At 40.1% G+C, this 20000-nt stretch overlaps 1 protein-coding gene across 2 annotated transcripts in view; it reads right to left on the minus strand.

The window, feature by feature from the left end:
* Positions 1-5764: 5764 nt before the first annotated feature.
* Positions 5765-20000, minus strand: part of TBCA (tubulin folding cofactor A) — a 31583-nt gene continuing 17347 nt past the window's right edge. For both annotated transcript variants that reach the window (XM_037373874.1, XM_037373875.1), the window contains 3 exons: positions 17889-17994; positions 9096-9182; positions 5765-6008 (listed from right to left, as the gene is read on the minus strand). In XM_037373874.1, the coding sequence (XP_037229771.1) occupies positions 5928-6008; positions 9096-9182; positions 17889-17994 (274 nt within the window). In that variant the 3' untranslated portion in view covers positions 5765-5927. The remainder of the gene's footprint in view (positions 6009-9095; positions 9183-17888; positions 17995-20000) is intronic.

Consider the following 20000-nt stretch of genomic DNA (forward strand, 5'->3'; position numbering starts at 1 on the left):
GCTTCAGTTGTCTTAATTGTTTTCTGAGGAGGGAGGAACCCTTCCAACTTTTTTTTTCTTACTGCCAACTGAAGCTCATTGTGTCTTACTCTTTCTGCCAAGCAAAAGTTTCTTCCTTTCTTCCATAACCTTGTATATCCTTGAAGACTATTACTATTACCACCCTCAATATTCTCCGGGCTAAAACGTCTGATTTGTTCCATCTTTCTTAAAGACTGTTTTTTTCACTCTTTTTGGTAGTTTTCACTGTATTCTTCCGAATCTTTCCTGTTTGTTCATTTTTTTAATTATGGCTTCTAGCAGCGATAATGCTTCCAGATGAAGCCTCACCAATATGAAGGAGAGTGTAAGGTGTAAGGGCTGTTGCTATGTTTTTTAAGCTAGGCTCATGTTCTGCAGAATTCACTAAAAACCCTACAACTTTCAGAAATGCTGCCTAGCTTTTACCTTTTCTTGCATTTGTACAGCAGATTTCTGCTGTCATGTAAAATTTGCTTTTTTCCTTATGTTCTTAGTGAAATGCATTTTTCTAAAACTTTGTCCAATTTGTCAGAAACCCTTTGATTTCTAGTCTTGTCCTTCAAGATATTGAACAGCCTTGTATCACCCACATACTAAATATATACACCTCCTTTTTCACTTTTTTTTGTCATACAGGTCAGTTGAATAGAACTACACCTTTTGGGGTGGTCAGACCATTCAATTTTAGTAGTAAATTCTGGTAACTACCCAGTCTAAAAGGCTGTGGAGCCACCTATCCTACTAATGTGGTAATTCTGAGGACCCCTATTAGGAACAAGTGGCAGGTACTGCCCAGTAGTTAAGCATTTTCCTTGATCTGAACCCCTCCGCTTCCTTGAGTTAGACCATGGACTTGAATGTTTGGGTTTTTTTGACTCTCTTCACACACACTACCACCCCCCAAGAGAATGTTTTGAATGTGGTGGCTGCATATTTGGTGGGACAGGTCTCAGCCTGGGCTTTTAAAGTCAGTTCAGTCAGTCAGAGGAGTGTAGGAGACTCCATCTTAGAGCTCAAAGGTTTCACTAGAGGTGTGGGAGGTGGGCTGCCAAAACAGTATGTTATTCTAAGGAAATAGAGCAACTCTGTGTGTTTTGGAGGTTTTGGGGTTTTGGTTTGGGGGGTTTGGTGTTTTTGGTTTTTTTTGTTGTTTAGTCCGGGCCCCCCCCCCCCCCCCCCTTCCTTTAACTGGCAGATCTGGATTCAAGCCTCTGCTTTAGGTTATGTGGAAGGGATTTGAAAACAGGTCTTCCAGATGGCAGAAAAAGCCTTTCTTTTCCTGTGCCTGATCTTCACATTTCTTGCTGGCTAGAAAACCTCTTGCTTAGTTTTCTGCTTTTTGTGAATGCCATTCTGAAGCCCCAAACTTTTCACTTGCCTGAAAGTCAAAATATGACAGAGCATGTCGCAGGTGTTTGTAGCATGGAGTATATTTTCTTCTGCAGATCCATGAGCACTAAACATTTATGAAATGCTGGCCCTTGGATTCATTGGCACTGTGCTCAATGGTTCTGCACTCTGCAGTCAGTCCCCTTTTCCTACCTCAAGGTGTTTAGTAGGGCTTCCAAAAGGGATGTGCTGCAACTTTATCCTTTTTGTGGATTTAACACAAAATACCTGTGTGGTTAGTTCTTCCCTCATCTAAAAGGGTGTTGGAGACTGAAAATGTACCTTGTCCTTTTTTGTAACTAATCACGTGCCTACAGGATAGGCTTATTTTGTTTGGTATCAAGTCTCGGACCTGGTACATACTCTGTCCCTCCTGAAACTGTGTTTCAGTGGATGTCTCCTTTTAACCTATGCTGTGTGATCTTGAAAGTAAACTAATTCAACTCATAAGCAAAATTGACTACAAAAAAAAAAAAAAAAAGTAGTTGTCTCTTCCCTTTGATGCCAGTAAGCTATGGCCAGTAATGACCTGTCCATAGCGATGCTCCTTGTACAAGTGCTTTTGGACCAGACGGCTTTCCCCTGCTCCTCATACTTGTTAATTCATTCCAAAGTTATTTTTTTAGCATAAAACTTCAGTTGTCTTATTTCTGTTGTTGGTTGGTCTCTAGTATAATGTGGCTGATTAACTGATTTCCGTTTCAAGGAAGTGGTACCTCTTGGCTAATAGACAAAAGGGTAAAAGGATGCAATGCCAGCTGTTCCCTCTGCTTGTGTTCTGGAGGAAATAACTGATATGTAGACATTGGACTCTTAAGCAGAAGTTTGGGGTTGCAAGCCTGAGAGAGAGAGGGAGAGATATGCAGCTTAGTTACTGCAATTACCAGGAGAACAGGGGTGAGGAATGGATTTGTAGCTTAATGGTGTGCTTCCTATAGTTTGTGCTGAAGCATGGATGTTTCCTGGATGCCTCTTAAGTATTCAACTACAACCTGTGGTCTTCAGAAGAAAATTAAGTTCTTTTCCTGGATCTTGCTCCCAGAACATAAACCACCATAAAACCACCCAAAAGATGGTGCTAATAAATTGCTAGGTTTGCTTTTCTTGCAGGCTATTTTGAGGAACATTGAGCCATGTTGTATTAGAGGCCTGTGAGAAATACTGTTTTAGAATCATGGTAACTTTCATGAATGTAAGAAACTGACCTTCAAAGAATCTTTGGGAAATTATTGCTGGGTAAGAAAATATTTTGTATTAATTAAAACATTTTTAGTACTGTAACAAGAGCAACTGGCCTGTAAATTAGCCAGCTATAAGAAATCACTGCAGTGTTGTGGAAGTTTTCCTAGGTGAAGGAAGGAATTAAATTAGAGGACAGCTTCTGACACTACTTTCAGTTTGGATTATACAGTATAACTGAGGACTGAAGAAATACTGGTTTCCAGGTGAAGGTACCAAGTTTGTTCTGTAGTTGTATTTCAGATGCAGTACATCATCTGAATCAAAGGGCAAGAATCTTAACTGTACAAGGATAAACTTAAAAGCAGGTGGTACCTAGCAAACACATCATCAGAGCAATGGGCACAGAACTTGTAACAACTTCCAAATTGTTATTGTCTACCCTTTTCTTCTTAAATCACCTCTTTTGTTTCTTCAGTCAGGGCATAAATGGATTCCTGTTCTGCTATGACTTCTCAGTAAAACAAATGCTTTGTTTAAGTGGCAAAAAATTGAGAAACTTACTAAACATATTCTGCCAGAAAGAGAGGTACAATTTAAAGGATAGTACTTCTGTCCAGGGTGTAAAAAATGCATTCATGGTAAGAATGCAGCATGAAAACTGAGTGATAACATGCATCATCACATAAAAAGTTAAATACAGCTTGTCTCTCTTAGGTAGACTTTGAAAGGCATCAGTAAAGCTAGTGACAAGGTTCAAAGAGTACAGAGGTCAAAAGTGTTGCCCACAGATTTTTCTTTTCTTTTGGGTCGTCTCTTGTATCTGCTAATGCAGACTATGTATCTCCAAAAAAAGTAGGTAACTTTAAAATTAGCAATAACATGGTATTACTTCATGTGCCACTGCCTTTTAAGTTTGGGATGTGAGAGGGTATCAAAATACTAGTGCTTATGCTTAATTTTCTGGATTTTACATTGCTATGGCACTTGGATTCAGTCTAAATGATAAATGTTTTGTCAGCAAAAAGAATCTCCTTTACGAATAATGTGCATCTGGCCAATGAGAGCGCTGCTAGAGTGCCATAAAAAAAACAAAACAACCAAAAGACAACACACGAAACTCCCGAAAAAACAAAACAAACCCTCCCCCCATAACGTATCACTGGATTAACTGTTCAACTAGCATGCATAATGCATTATCTGCATGGCTTTGCCAATCCATCCCTCAGGGGCTAGCCCTATGTTATTGTTGCCTTGTCACAACTTTTGGTATAGTTTTTGCAAGTATCATGCTGCTGTGCTTTCAGATGTTAGACCCTTCTGGAGGCATCTGGAGATGTACTTTCAGGTATGAACATACCTTGCTTGATTTTCACCAGTGAGGCCGACTATTTGTTATACAACAGAACATGCTCAGTCTTTTGGAGAACTTAGTGGAAAGAGTATCATCTTGGCTCATGATGCAATTGGAGGGAGCTAGAAAACAGTAGCAGACAAATGTAAGAAACCACTCTACCCTAGAAACTACTGCACAAAAAACCTCTTCCATGGAGTCTGGTTGATATGGTAGCTGCTCAGTCCCATGTGCCTTTAAATGACAACTTAAACCATATCATAATGCTGCCTTCCTTCAGCCACTACAGATCATGCCTCTAGCTTTCACGCTGACCTGCATTTCTTGTGGTACTCGGCAACTGCACATCATTTTTCTGTGGGTTCATTTTCCAGAATTGTGTATTCTTTCTTCTGAAGAAGAGTAATTTTTATTTTAAATTCTGCTTTACCCAGCAGACTCACCTCCCCACATCTCCTTTTCAGCTCAGCGTTTATTCACCATACTCCACTCAATGGCCACAAAGCACAGAGTTACTGTTACACTGAGTGCCACTGGTCAGCTAAGACATGTGATCCACTTTGTCTGCTCCAGCTACCTTTCCTGGTGAAGGTCCATAGATGCAGCTGGCTGAAATGAGTATTCCAAGACAGGTTTCTCCTCAATAGCAGTTCGTTTGTGCTGCGAACTGTGCAGTTTCTGTTTAGCAGTTATGTGCCTAGGGTATCATGCTGGTAAGAAGGTACGCAAACCATATGCAAAACTCAGGGAACCATAGTACTGTCACAGGTTTCACCTCTTAGCATTGTCTAGTACTCCTCTGGGGTCACTTCAAAACTAGGTCACTCTGTAGTCAATCAGAAATCTGGTGGTGTTGATCATCTGTCAAAGCAGTGCTTACGAGTGATGGAGAAGTATACCTGCTACTCTGTGTGCTTAAGGTACACAAATACAGGTACTGAAACTGCAGTTTACTCAGGCAAATTAACAAAGAAAATTATTAAGAGTATTAAATATAGCACCACACAAAAAGTACCTGTGCTTTGTGTTGCCTTTAAGGAACATGCCAGAGCACTTTCAAACTAGAAAAACTACTGTAAAAAGCTTCCTTGTTCATCAGCAGAGCTTACTGTTTGCTGTGTAGAGAAGGTATTCTGGAAGAACCACAGCTTTTGTACGTAACATTTTAATGGCCTTCCAGGCAGATTAAGCATCATTCCCTTTATCCATTAGTTCTCTTTCACATTCTGGGGTTTGAGCTTTGTTCAAAAAAACCCTCACACAGCCCAAGGTGCTTTCAGGAGAAGCATTCAATCCAGAACTCTTGCTGGCAGATCCAACTGACAACATACCAGCCAGCTGCTAAATTCTGTTTCTTGAAAAAGTAACAGAACTTTGGTCATGTAATTGTGTGAATTGGGCTCTACAAATCAACTGCAGGCGAACTGAGAAAGATTTGGAATCAACTCTTAATTCTGTCTTGGGCTCAGAGATAAACAGGGAGTACATACTTGATAAAATCACAGATAAACTGCACATAGAAAAAAAGATGGGTGACTTTGAAGGGTCATTTAGTCCATCTTCTCTTTCACAACAGATTGTTATGCTATAATGGCTTGAAATTATTTCATATATAAAGTGCTTCTAAAGCCCATGGCAGGGGGGTTGGAACTAGATGAATCTTTAAGGTCTTTAGGGTTTCTTAGAGTGAATTGTTCAGACTAAGTTCTGTATATTAGATATTACATTATTACACTTCCATTAAATTTGGCTTATTTTTCCTTTTTGTAATCCAGGTAAACCGGAAATGTTTCTATTTTACCTGAATATGGAACACACAGATTGTTTCACAAGATTCTTTATTTGATGCATCTAGGAGTTAAGAGAAAGGCTGGTTTACATAAAGGAAACCTTAGCAAGTCAACGATAGTAACACAGCCATAGTCAAATGAAAGTGTGGAATGGACCCCGTGCTAATGAGTATAAAGAAAGTACTGAAAAACTTCTAGGCTTCCAGCTTCACCGACTCCAGTAAGGAACGTGCTTCTTTGTACTCTTCAGCTTCTTCCAATTCCTTTTCATTTTCCTAGAATAAAAACCAAAATTTTTGAGTACTTTGAAAATAATTGACATGGGATTAAAATTAAAAAGGTAACTGAAAAATAACTGGTAACAACAGATGAGGGGAATGCTAAGGTACTCAACAAAATTTTTGCCTCAGTCTTCACTGACAATCTCTCTTCTCACACCTCTCAAGTAGATGGACCTCAAGACAGGGACTGGGGGAGCAAAGTCCCTCTCACTGTAAGAGATTGAGTTTGTGACCACCTGAGGAACCTATACATACGTAACTCTATGGGACCCGACAAGATGCATCCCAGAGTCCTGAGGGAATTGGCTGATATAGTTGACAAGCCACTCTCCATGATATTTGAAAAGTCACAGCAGTCAGGAGGTCTCCAGTAACTGGAAGAAGGGAAGCATTGCACCCATTTCTACAGAAGGTAGAGAGGAGGACGCTAGGAACTACCAACCTGTCAGCCTTACCTCTGTGCCTGGGAAGATCATGGAACAGATCCTCCCAGAAGCTCTGCTGAGGCACATGGAGGACAGGGAGGTGATTCTCAAGACAGCCAGCATGGCTTCACCGATGGCAAGTCTTGCCTGACGAACCTAGTGGCCTTCTGTGATGGAGTGACTGTATCAGTGGACAAGGGAAGAGCTATGGGTGTCATTTATCTGCACTTCTGTAAGACCTCTGACAGGGTCCCCCACAACATCCTTCTCTCTAAATTGGAGACAGACTGATTTGATGGATGGACTGTTCAGTGGATAATGAATTGGCCAGATGGTCACATCCAGGAAGTAGTGGTGAACGGCTCAATGTCTGGATGGAGATCAGTGACAACTGGTGTCCCTCAGGGGGTCCATACTGTGACCAGTACTTTTTTGTATCTTCATCAATGACAGAATACAGTGGGAATGAGTGCACCCTCAGCAGGTTTGCAGATGACATCAAGCTGAGTGGTGAGGCTGACACACAAGAGGGATGAGACGCCATCCAGAGGGACCTGGACAAGCTTGAGAAGTGGGCCCATGTGAACCTCAGGAGGCTCAACAAGGCCCGGTACAAGGTCTTGCCCCCAGGTTGGTTGTATCCCCCAGTATCAATACAGGCTGGGGGATGAAGGTATTAAGAACAGCCCTGAGGAGAAGGACCTGGGGGTGTTGGTGGATGAAAAGCTGGACGTGAGCCAGCAATGTGTGCTCACAGCCCAGAAAGTCAAGTGTATCTTGAGCTGCATCAGAAGAAGCGTGGCCAGCAGGCTGAGGGAGGTGATTCTGCCCCTCTGCTCTGCTCTGGTGAGACCCCACCTGGAGCACTGCATCCAGCTCTGGAGCCTGTGGTACAAGCAAGACGTGGACCTGTTGGAGGGGTCCAGAGGAGGGCCACAAAAATGATGGGAGGGGTGGAACACCTCTGCTGTGAGGAAAGGCTGAGAGAGTTGGGGTTGTTCAGTCTGGAGAAGAGGCAGCCCCAGAGAGACCTTACTGCAGTACTCAAAAGGGGCCTATAAGGAAGATGGGGACAGACTTTTTAGTAGACCCTGCTGTAACAGGACAAGGGGTAATGGTTTTAAACTAAAAGAGGGTAGATTCAGACTAGATGCAAGGAAGAAATATTTTTACAATGGGGGTGGTGGGGCACTGGAAGAGGTTGCCCAGAGAGGTGGCAGATGCCCCATCCCTGGAAACATTCAAGGTCAGGTTGGATGGGGCTCTGAGCAACGTGAATTTGAAGATGTCCCTGCTCATTGCAGGGAGGTTGGACTAGATGAAATTTAAAGGTCCCTTCCAACCCCAACTATTGTATGAAACAAGAGATATATAATTACTGAAAACACTGCTTCTACATGACTCAAAGCACAGATAATCCTTTTGTCCTACTTTAGGTCCAAGATGATGGCTGTCATGTGTGAGTAGATTTCATCTATGCATACCTTTATTTTATTGTTAAATATTTAAAACCAAGGACAGCATAACTGGAACCAATAACAACAGATGTCAGAACAAGAGCACTGTTAGGAAAAAGCTTAAGCAGATTGACAATTGAAAAATACCATACTACTATACAGTTCATTTTAATAAAAGCATTGCAGATTAGCTCAGCACAGAAAGAAACTCTTGAAGACTTCCAAATTCTTAACAATAGTAACTCCCCCCCTTCCTTGTTTTAAGTTTGTACAGCACACTGCATGGATCAATAGCACCATTTCTGCATGCCAATGAAATCTAGATCAGGCAACTGTTAAGTAATGAGCTGAATGACAAAAGGACCCTAAATCCTGCCCAGTACTGCGCATTTATTTTGAAAAACTGTGAAGGCATAGTACCTGAGGGTAAGACACCTTGACTTCTCTTTTGAGAAGGGATTTGTGTTTTAGCCATCAAATGCATCTGGGGGTTGATTTAGGGTATGTATTTTTAGCCACACAATACCATTTACATGTGTAGCTGAATTCTTGATGAGAAGGCAGCTTTTAAAATAAGCATGATGATCTCCAAACTTGGTATTGTTTCAATAAACCTACTTGTGTAAGATCCTACTTATTACTGCAGGTAATGTATAAAATATGGTAAAAAATGTGGCACTAGTACTCGTCTCACTAATACAACATAAAGCAGTAATCAGCAAGGACTCAGCTGTCTTTTTTTCTTGTCCATAGCATAATAAAAATAATAGGCAAAGTATTTTTACTATTTCAGTTCACTACAAGTGCATTATGTACATCTAGACTACCTAGAAAACTATCTAAAGCAGATGAACTAATTTTTCTGATCATGTAACTAGCACAGGAATTCAGAGTCCATTCTAGCAGTTCAGCATTTAAGTGTATGTTGAGTGTACACTCCCTTAAAGACAGCTTCTTTAGAATACAGACATATTCTAATACACACAATTTTCATACACTGAAGACCAAGTCTGCAAAAACAATTATCTAAAATGAAATATTGGTATGTTACAGAATATGAGTCTTGGGACCTCTAAAAAGTAGTTCTTCAGTGCAGTTCTCGTCTGCTGCAACTGCACTGCAGACAAGCATGTTTATCCAAGTTCATCAAGGAACAGCAGCAGCATTTCTTGATCAGTGGGTTCTGGTGCTATACTTACTAGTAGCTGAGTAAGGTCTGCATGTGCGACTTCTAATCTGCGCTGGCAGTCTGGAATCATCATTCGTGACTCTTGTAAGATTTCAATCTGTGAAAATCAGAAGCCAATGAAATAAGAATATATTCCAGGTAGGAACTTTACTTTTTAACATAAGTCTTTGCTCTGCCGAATCAGTAGTCCAGTCATCATCTAGGAACTTCAGAACAGTTGTATCCATTTCTGAATAGGCTTTTTTATTAGAAGACACTCACTTAGCGTAATTGCTTAAAACTCTGTTAATTTACAGGACACTTCCATTTACTTTGTGCTTGATTAAATATAAAGTATTAAGTGCGAAAGAGTATTTAGAATAATTTTTCCCTTAGGAAAAAACTACTGCCTGGTAAGCTTTCCATACAGCATTTGTTAAAAAGGCTATTTAAAACAAACTTTCTCCTGCTGTCACAAAGCAGCTTCATCCAAAATGGGATCAGCTGGTTAAATAAATATCTCCTGCATCTTTTGGGTAATAAAGAAAAACAGCGTTCAGATAATACCACATAGAGATAATTACTGCATGAAAAAAGTTATTGAGTTATTGATCACATTGTGTGCACACTGCAGGAGGCTCTGACTGAAAGACAAAGGTAAAGAAAAATGAAAAGCAAAGACCAGCAGGCTCATATTTTTGATGCTTATCATGCATAAAAAGTTATTACTTATCTTTGTGCTTCATTTTAGGAGAAAGATTATTCTCACCATGCACTTTGAACAAAATTACTAAACTGGCACCCCACTGAATCTGAACATCCTGCCTCCTCCTAAAGAAAACAACTCTAGATTTAAACAAGGGAACGTGTGTTTCATGGAACATTTCTGGATCCAAAATCCAGCCACTGAGAAGAAAAGGTGTGCAGAATTGTTCCATAATGTTAAATCTATTTAGAAATGAAAACATTAGGTATTTAAATATGAAATCTCTTCTGGATTCACGATAACCTAGCACAGAAGGTGTTCCCTTTAAATGGCTTACTTCATTCTGTCATTCCTATGTTATATTCTCCATTCAGTATTAATGCTGTTGTACTGAAAGGTCATTGTAGAAGCGAAGAAAAGCTATAGCTAAGAATGTACTTATGCATACAGGAAGGCCTTTTGTAGTAGTTACCACCATGTTTTTAAGTGTCATGTATTTAAGTTCTTAGTTCAAGTAATTTTTGAGATAAAGAGTTTAAAAACTTCATTTCTAATTTTCTTTCAGAGAACCTAGCACATAACCTGTCTAATGAAGCAAAGATGGCTGAAAAATGTTTTTTAAAAAATTATGCATCTCCAAGGTCTAGTCGCTGGTGTTACCACTTTTCTTTCAAGCATTCAGTGTTGGACCGTATTAAAAATAAGACTAGGAACTCTGCATACTACACTTTGAGCAGTGAATAAATAAAGGTTTGTAACTTCCATAGAATGAAGTGTGCCATAAACTGCATGAGATGATGCCTTCTGCTTTATGTAGTAGAAATTTGTTCAATAAAGAATACCTACAGAGTGAGAATATCCAATGACGACTTCCTTGGGCCAGCACCGCAAAATAGTTCTGTATTGTAAAGCTGGCAGATGATAGGAAAAGTAGTAACTTAATTGATATATGCCATTCAATAAGCAATCTGGGAAGGCATATTAATCTAGAATCTGTAAGATGTAGTCCTGGCTGCTCTAAGAAAAGAATAAAACTACTCTGTGCCAAACAGAATTTGACTGTGATCCAAGATGTACCTGACGTTTATTTACATTTGCCCATAGTTACACAATATAAAACAAAAACCAGAAGGATGATAAATCCTGGAATTAACTATATTCAGTAGGCACAAACAGTTGGAAGTCTGGAACAGGAATTCTGTGGAACCAATATTGTTAGTTGATTACCAAACTACCTGTGCAAACTTTGATAACTTACGCATTTTTTTCAAGTAATGCTGGTAATCCCAAATAGACAATTTACTGTTATAAACGTATATAATAAAGTCAAAAGCTGACATAATTAGGTAACCTTTAGGACTGGAATTTTTAAAGTGTTTGCTCTCCAAATTCTATCCAAATTCCACCAGTTTCACATGGAACACTAAGGAGTTTAAATTATAAGCAGGTCGCAGACGAAGTTATTACATGAAACTGATCTAACTTTGCAAAGAACCATAAATATCTGCAAAGTTTCTGTGACTTACAATGCCAAATAGAAGTAATAAAAAACTGGGAGTAACCGAGTACATCTAAATACAGCGTTAAAGAGAAAAGCAATAAAGCACAAAAACATGTACAGGGAGAAGCAAATTGAATTTGTTGTCAGTAAGTGCACATAGGACCAAAAGAACTACTGTGGCTACAGTGAAGGCAACATCTCCTTTAAGTGTGCTGAAAAAGCCAGTTAAACAAATCTCTTGAACCACCACATTTCTAGTCAGTTGTCTTTCAGGATTTAAGATATTTGTACTAAGGAAGCAGATGTCTGCCATTTTTCAAAAGAAAGCAGTTTCCTCAGATGTAATGGGAGCTCTGTAACTGTTGGGATGTATACAGCCTATTTACCAAATGCAATGTGGATTTTTTGTAAATTGGATCAGATGTCAAAGAATTGGTATGCATAATGCACTATCAGTAGCCTTCAATCTGTTTTCCAGAAATTCCAGATTGCAGTGACAGGTAAAAGCAGAACAGATGTAAACACACATCCACCTACCAGTTCCTTAAATGGAAGGGCACCATAGCTAAAATCAGACAATTCACACATTCAAAATAAGCACAAAGGCCAAACATGACTCTATGAGGAAAACAGCTGAGAAGGTAATGCCCAAGCCATTTTCTACTTTTTTGATCACCTAAGCACTTACACCGAAACAAATTTTCAGTAATTTAACAATATAAATAAATACAACTGCATATGAGTGTTGACACCAAGTATTCTGCAATAGGAAGCAATTTTGCTCTGCCTGATGCATGTTACATAACAGGGACAACAGTTTAATCAGCTTCAAAAGTTTTATCAGCTGGCCCAGTCAGCACGGGGTTTATGAAAGGCAGGTCCTGCTTGACAAACCTTATCTTCAACAACAAGATGACCCACCCAGTGGATGAGGGAAAGGCTGTGGATGTTGTCTACCTGGACATTAGTAAAGCCTTTGACACCAGCTCCCACAGCATTCTCCTGGGGAAACTGGCTGCTCATGGCCTGGACTGGCACGCTCTTTTCTGCATAAAAAGCTGGCTGGATGGCCGGGCCCAAAGATTGGTGGTGTTACATCCAGCTGGCAGCTGGTCACCAGTGGTGTTCCCCAGGGCTCAGTACTGGGGCCAGCTCTGTTCAGTATCTTTATCGGCGCTCTGGATGAGGGGATCGAGTGCACCCTCAGTAAGTTTGCAGATGACACCAAGCTGGGCAGCAGCGTTGCTCTGCGGGAGGGCAGGAGGCTCTGCAGAGGGGTCTGGACATGCCGGACCGATGGGCCGAGGCCAGCTGGATGAGGTTCAAGAAGGCTCCGTGCCGGGTCCTGCACCTGGGTCACACCAGCCCCACACAGCGCTACAGGCTGGGGCAGAGCGGCTGGAAAGGGCCTGGTGGGAAAGGGCCTGGGGGTGCTGGTCGGCAGCCGGCTGGGCATGAGCCAGCAGTGTGCCCAGGTGGCCAAGGAGGCCAGCAGCACCCTGGCTTGTGTCAGGAGCAGTGTGGCCAGCAGGGCAAGGGAAGGGACTGTCCCCCTGCACTGGGCACTGGTGAGGCTGCACCTCGAACCCTGTGTTCAGGTTTGGGCCCCTCACTGCAGGAGGGACGTAGAGGGGCTGCAGCGTGTCCAGGGAAGGGCCACGGGGCTGGGGAAGGGTCTGGAGCACAAGGCTTGTGAGGAGCAGCTGAGGGAACTGGGGTTTAGCCTGGAGGAGGCTCAGGGGGGACCTTATTGCTCTCTCCAGCTGCCCAAAAGGAGGCATACGCAGGTGGGGGCTGGTCTCTTCTCCCAGGTAATAAACAACAGGACAAGACGAAAAGGCCTCAAGTTGCGCCAGGGGAGGTATAGATTGGAAATTAGGAAACATTTCTTTACTGGAAGGGTGGTCAAGCACTAGAAGTGGCTGCCCAGGGGGGTGGTGTAATCACCATCCCTGGAGGTGTTTAAAAAATGCATAGATGTGGTAGTTTGGGACATGGTTTAGTGACGGACTTGTCAGTCCTGGGTTAATGGTTGGACTTGATGATCTTAGAGGTCTTTTCCAACCTAAATGATTCTATGATTATATGAAAAAGGTGGAAGCAGTTTTTGTTCTTTTTTTTTTCCCCAGCTGACCCACACCTAACCAGGAGATTTAGAGATATGCAAATTATTTGAAAACAAAATTCCATATTCATTTTATAAAGACAATCTAATAAAGTACTGGGTCCCAGGGCACAGTGACAATATTGTTTTCTATGACAGAAGTGGTGTTCAAAACACAGGAGATAGGCTAAAATACATGATAAATGTCAATGAGTGATATGTACCAATTAAATACATGCACATGAATACATATGCATGCTTTTAAATACTGCCTTATAATCACTTGCCCTTTTGACTGCTGCACAGATAATCATAACAGTATGGATCTACTTGAAGATGGTATGGAGGAAAAGAAAAAACATGCAAATAAATCAGTTTGCTAGGAAAAGTGCTACAGGTTTGCATTCCTTTTCATCAGAAAGTTTGTAAAACACTTGTAATTCATTGATGAATTACAACCATTATCTGATGGAAAAGACAGAGACCCAGAAGATAAAAGGCTATCTCCAAGTATTGTGAACACCAATGGTACCAAAATTAATAATCCTACTAAGAAAGAGACTGTAGCACAAAAGTAGTCATGCTACACTTACACTTAATACCACACAGTATTACTTCTCACCTCTCTGGTAACCAGGGAATATAAAGGCATAATGTGCTGGGCCAGGTGGCACAAGGACATAGGCAGTAGGACAGCACAGGTGATGCAGGAGAAAGCTGGGCATAGAGAAGGCAGGAACTGAGAGGATAAATGGCATTAAGGTGAATATACAGGGGGAAAAAAAATCCAAACATACACAAAAACTGTAGCAAACCAAGTGTTACTAGTTCTACTTCCTTTGAAGCAGCTTGCTCTGTTTTCACATAGGAAGCCCAAAAGAAGCTTGAGCTATCCACCAATACAGGATAGAAAAGCACGCTGCAGTCTGTTGTAGGTGGGTTGTCAAACATGGATCAAAACACTTCCAAAATACCAGAAAGAAAAGCCTGCTGTAAAGAACTGGAGAGCACTGTATTCTATAGTGCTTGAGCATTTTAAGAACTGAAATGGCCATGTATCAGCCATAAATCACCGATCATTTGTAGCAAGAAAGCTAGAGGAGAAAATGTTCTAGATCTAATGCCTCAGTATTTCAAATGAGCTTTCTTTGCAGCTCTCAAGTGAGGGCTAATCTGTAGAGGGATGAAGGTGGGTTAATTGATAACATACAGCTGTGGGCTGGCTTCAGGGCTGAGGAGGTTGGCTGACATAGATAAGGGGCACTGTGGCTGTTTCTGTTAAGTGGTTGGGCAGCCAGTGAAGAGGGAGCAGCCAAGGAAGAGAGAAGGCATGCTCTGGGTGAGGAGAAGGCAGCAGAGGGACTGGCATGAGGGGTGTTGGTATGAGATGGTAAAACCTTGTTGCAGCTTGATAGTTTGGATAGTGCTGCAACACTAATCCTGTTTCCTCTAAAGCAGATCATTTTAGGAGATAAAAGGGAGAAAGGTTCCTTTGGTCTTTTTGGAAAACAGTTTGTCATTGGCTGTTTTCCACTAATATACAACTTACAGGTTTTCGTCATTGTCAGTGGCAGGGGGTGGAAGGAGAGCACCACGTGACTTGAAGTTAAAAAATGGAGATGCTTTCAGAGGACAGAAGCAAAATTCAACATTCTCCTCTGAAAAAGTTCTTCATTAAATACACTGTATCATAGATTACAGATATTGCTCATTTAAAATTAACTAAGAGGACAGTAATGGAATTATCCATTATAGAAAATTGTCATTTAATCAGCAGGCACACATTTCCTTCTGGCAACTCAAAGTTCTACCTAAACAGATCCATGTTGATGCAAGTATAAAACTCACCCTGTGAACAGGTGAGAGGTGGTAACCATCCGAATGAGGAGGTTTCTTTGGGAGTGGCATAAAGAAAACATTAACAAAAGATGTGCTTTCCCAACAAGAATGGCTCAACCTTGTTAGAATAGCCAAATTTTCTCTCTCTTCCCCTCCACTTTTTGTGGGGGAGGTTAAACTTAGGTGAGAGGCTGATAGGGTTGGGGTTTTCTTCTGTTGTTGGGTTCTTTTGATTATTAAGACAATATGCAGATTGTGACTCCCATGCTTAATGTAATGCATGCTTTGCTAAAAGATACCAGACTGGTTAGGAGATGTTTTAGAATAAGCTTGAAGGTTCAGAACAAATCTTCCATCTGTTTTGTGGAAGTGAAATACCTGGGGAAATATTTGTACTAAAATTGCAAGCAGAACAGACACGAGAGGTTCCCTAGATAAAGAGAAGGCAGAAAAGTGAAATTAAGATTTTTTTTTCCTCCCTCTAGAACACAGGGAAAGTGAGCCCAGCTGAAGAAGGGATGAATCATGTCCCATTGTGGTGGCACGTCTTTACTACCATAAGAATGTTGCCCGTACTTACACCTACCTAGATAAAAAGGGTAACAGCTTTTAGAAAACAGAACAGAAAAATTAAGATCACAGTAATGATTTTTTGTCATTTGGTCTCTTTCAGAAAGCATACTAGGCAATAAAACCAAAGTTTGAAAACGTTTTTCATACCAGTTGTATGTTAGGAATATTATTCTGTACTTAATACAGGGAATTCCAATTTGCTAGCTTTTAAGGAAGCAAACTGTGCTTGTTAAGGATACTGTCCCAATACATAAAGGGGAAGCATTAGACTCTTTATCAGCAGTTCTACTGCCTCTTTACCTAAGCAACTAGAGCTAGAGTTCATATTATTACGCAAAGATCATCTGTTCCTAGGAAAAAAAAATTATGGAAATAATCAGACTGAAGTGAAACTGTATGTTTCACTTCAATCTTACCGTATTTGAGTGGTGAGAAGAATGAAACTTTGTTTGAACTAGTTAAGTGGGCATCAGAAACAGCTAAAAATTTAAAAAGCCAGCTGAACTAACCTGACTATTTCTTTGAGGCTAAATAGACATAAAAAATGAAAAAGTTAACGAAAATTACAATGTTCCTTTCAGCAAGAACTCTTTCAGTAACAAGATTACCAGCAAGTTCTTACGTTCCACAATAACTGTCCAAACCAATATATATGGTTTCCAAATACATTTCTTTTGATCTGTTTCAGGAGATACTCTCCATTTCACTCAAGGAAGGAAGAAAAATACTGCTGTTTTCACTAATGCTTGTAAAAAACTGTATTAGCAAGATGTACTTTATGTACTCTTTGGCATGCAGATATTCTATGTTAAGTCCATTGGATTTTTAATTCATCTGGAAATGACATTACTCAAGAAGTAATTTGGTAGTGTAGGATAACCTTTTAAAAAATGAAAATTTATCATTTATCAGTAAAAGTGCTGACAGTTAACAAAAACGTCAGAATATATCTACAATCCCACTGACAGAAAACAAGGAGTAGGTTTTTCCTACACTCACAGATCTCAAGATAAAAGCATTAGCTGGGAAAGGGTGTTTATGTATGAGAAACATCAACAACTACAGAAATACAGAAAACTACTGGTTCTTACCATTAGTCTCCGCTCATTAGTGATTACAGTGCAAAAAGTTTCCATTACAGATCAAATATTATGAAGTTTTCTGTAAAGTCTCCATATATTGGGAATCATTACACAACTGTGTAGAATCTAAGGCTTCATTACAAAAAAAATCCACAAAGCAGTACAACTGCACTACTTGCTGCTATCAGTCAGGGTTCTTCATGACCCCTACAGAAACTACATGCAGAATTTACACATGGTGGAATACACTGTGTCTTTTAATATTTTTTCCTAGCTTCTACAAAGCTGGTAAGTTTTGTATGTGATAGTTCAGTTTTTAATAAGATTGTTCTCAATTTAGTATTTTTATTGAAGTACTTAATAACACTTTTTCCTGCAAGCCTTACAGGTTAAGAAAGTGTGATTGAGGTATTTTTTTTCTTTCATAGCCTTTTTTTTCCGACTACTGGTCTTCACTTACGTTTTTTTCTGCCAACTGAATTGTTTTAAACTTTTATTTGTATTTCTTTGCCATGGCATAACAAAAGCAGGGCAGGACAGACACATGAACTGAAATCTGAACTTACTAAAAAAGATTTTACCAAAGGGATACTACTATACTCAAAGAGTTGAATTGTTTCATCTTCCTATTAACTATCAAGCATTCTCACTTCACTGCAACATTTGCATGTACCAGCAAGCACTTAGTTTACCTAACAGCATCCAGACCATGTATTTTCAGATTCTTGGTATTTCTGACAAAGAGAGTTCATGATGGCCTCATACACACTGTCAGTGAGTGACAGCCATCCTGACACCAAGTGCTAAGTAATCCATATACACTCTCAAATTTAACAGTTCTGGAGTAGAGGAAGTTTCTATAAATGCTTATTATGACTTTTATAAATGATAATATTTTAGTTGAGTATTCATATAGCAGGAGCCTGGAAAAAGATACAGGAGATTCTTGTATTTTAGGATGACTATGATTACATAAAAGCAAAAAAGGATTTTATAAAACAAATTTTATGATCGTTCACCTGTTTCTTAATTCCATAATCATCACAGGCTTCAGCTTTCATTTTTTCAATCTTTTCTTCTTGCTGTTTTGCTTCTTTTTCGTACATAATTCTTTCCTTTGCCAATCTGCAATTAAACCAAATGTTTGTGTTAATCTGGTTCCATTACAGTAAAAAGTTACATTGATAACTCCCCCTCCCAAGCTGCACCCCTATGAGATAATACAGTTTTATTTTAAAAAAAGCCTCTTTACCACTGCAAAAACTGCATCTACGAAAAGCCGGATTTAGCTATAACATATAATAATTCTTAGGAGAATAATTTAAATGTAAAATATTTTTGAAGGCTTTGCATGGTCTTATCCATATAGAATATCCTAAAAAGCTGTATGTTGGTGCATCATTTCAAATACATAACAGAAACAGATAAGCTGCCTTGTAGATCTGGATGACGGCTAATAAAGACAGTAGTACCAAGAAGAAAGCTACCTATCTCAAAAAAGTCCTCACATCACAGGTACCCAAAGCAAACAATATTAAATGTCTGCAAAGACAACACTGTTTATCATTGGCTTTTAGATCAGCATTTGTCAGACTTTCTCAATGTCATCGAAGTTTTCATAGTTTTACAAGTGACCTATATTGGCTCTTACAGTCACATGGTCTTTCCTCTTTCCTATTCGCTGCTGAATAACACCACTACACCTGCAGGAATGATAAGACATCCTTCTTAACTTTTTTCAAAGTCACTGCTAACACATGTAAAAGCAACAGCAATTCCAGGTTCACAAACTCTGATCTCAGAACATCTTCTTCCTGATCAAAACACTTCATGCCATTAAATGCATTATTTCCCTTAACAGTTTTTATATAAAATAATGAAAAATAAAATTCCCAAATTACACAGTAGCCTTATAATCTTGTGCTCCTTTGATTTTTTTCTCCTTTACCTTGATGACAGTCTGGGGGTTATAGACAGAAATAACAGTTACAGCCACGTACTATATGGCCTATCTTTCAAAGGGAAAACAATCCATCTTTTAATCGTAACAATGGACCCATACGTAGAAGCAGAATGCTTTTTGCTAATAAGCTGTGCTGGTTTTGGCAGGAATAGAGTTAAATTTCTTCACAGTAGCTGGGATGGGGCTATGTTTTGGATTTCTGCTGAAAACAGTATGGATAACAAAGGGATGTTTTTGTTATTGCTGAGCAGGGCTTACACAGAGTCAAGGCTTTTCTTTTCTGCTTCTCCCACCATGCCGCCAGTGAGCGGGCTAGGGGTGCACAGGAAGCTGGGAGGGGGCACAGCTGGGACAGCTGACCCCAACCAGCCAAAGGGATGTGCCGTAACATAGAATGTCACACTCAGCATATAAAGCTGCAGGAAGAAGAAGGGGGCTGACATTTGCAGTGATGGCGCTTGTCTTCCCAAGTAACCATTACACATGACGGGAGCCCTGCTGTCCTGGGGATGGCTGAATACCTCCCTGCCGGTGGGAGGTGGTGAGTGGATTTCTGTGTGGGCGGCTTTTGCTTTACCTATTAAACTGCCTTTATCTCAACCCAGGAGTTTTCTCACTTCTACTCTTCCGATTCTCTCCCCCACCCACCGCAGGGGGGAGTAAGAAAGCGGCTGGGGGGGCTTATTGCCAGCTGGAGTTAAACCACAACACAAGCACGGTATCAAGAGTAACGCACATAATTTTGAAGGTCAAAAAGGAGTAATTAAGGTAGTCTGGTCTGATGCCCTCCAGTAATTTTTACATTGCAGTCCCATCACCAAGAACTCTATTTGTTGTTACTGCAATTCTGCTGTTGCATCTCCCACATTGTTACTTATGTTCATTAGGTATACACTGGATTAAGTAATGCCAAACCTGAACCAAACATTCTTCAGGATCCAGAGAATAAGGAAGTAATTTCTGATCAGCTAATTCAGGACCAAAACAAATATTGAGATGCTACTGCAGAGAGTATGCCAAAGAAAATCCTTCCCCAAACAAGAATAAGCAACAGATTAACCTATATAAAATGATTAAGGAGAATTTAACAGCCAAAAGACCACAATCGGATCCAAGAAGCAAAGAATATATTATACAAACTTAAAGTGAATAAATAAAGGTCTAGCAG

Source organism: Falco rusticolus, chromosome Z (assembly GCF_015220075.1).
Source record: "Falco rusticolus isolate bFalRus1 chromosome Z, bFalRus1.pri, whole genome shotgun sequence".
Taxonomy (NCBI): domain Eukaryota; kingdom Metazoa; phylum Chordata; class Aves; order Falconiformes; family Falconidae; genus Falco; species Falco rusticolus.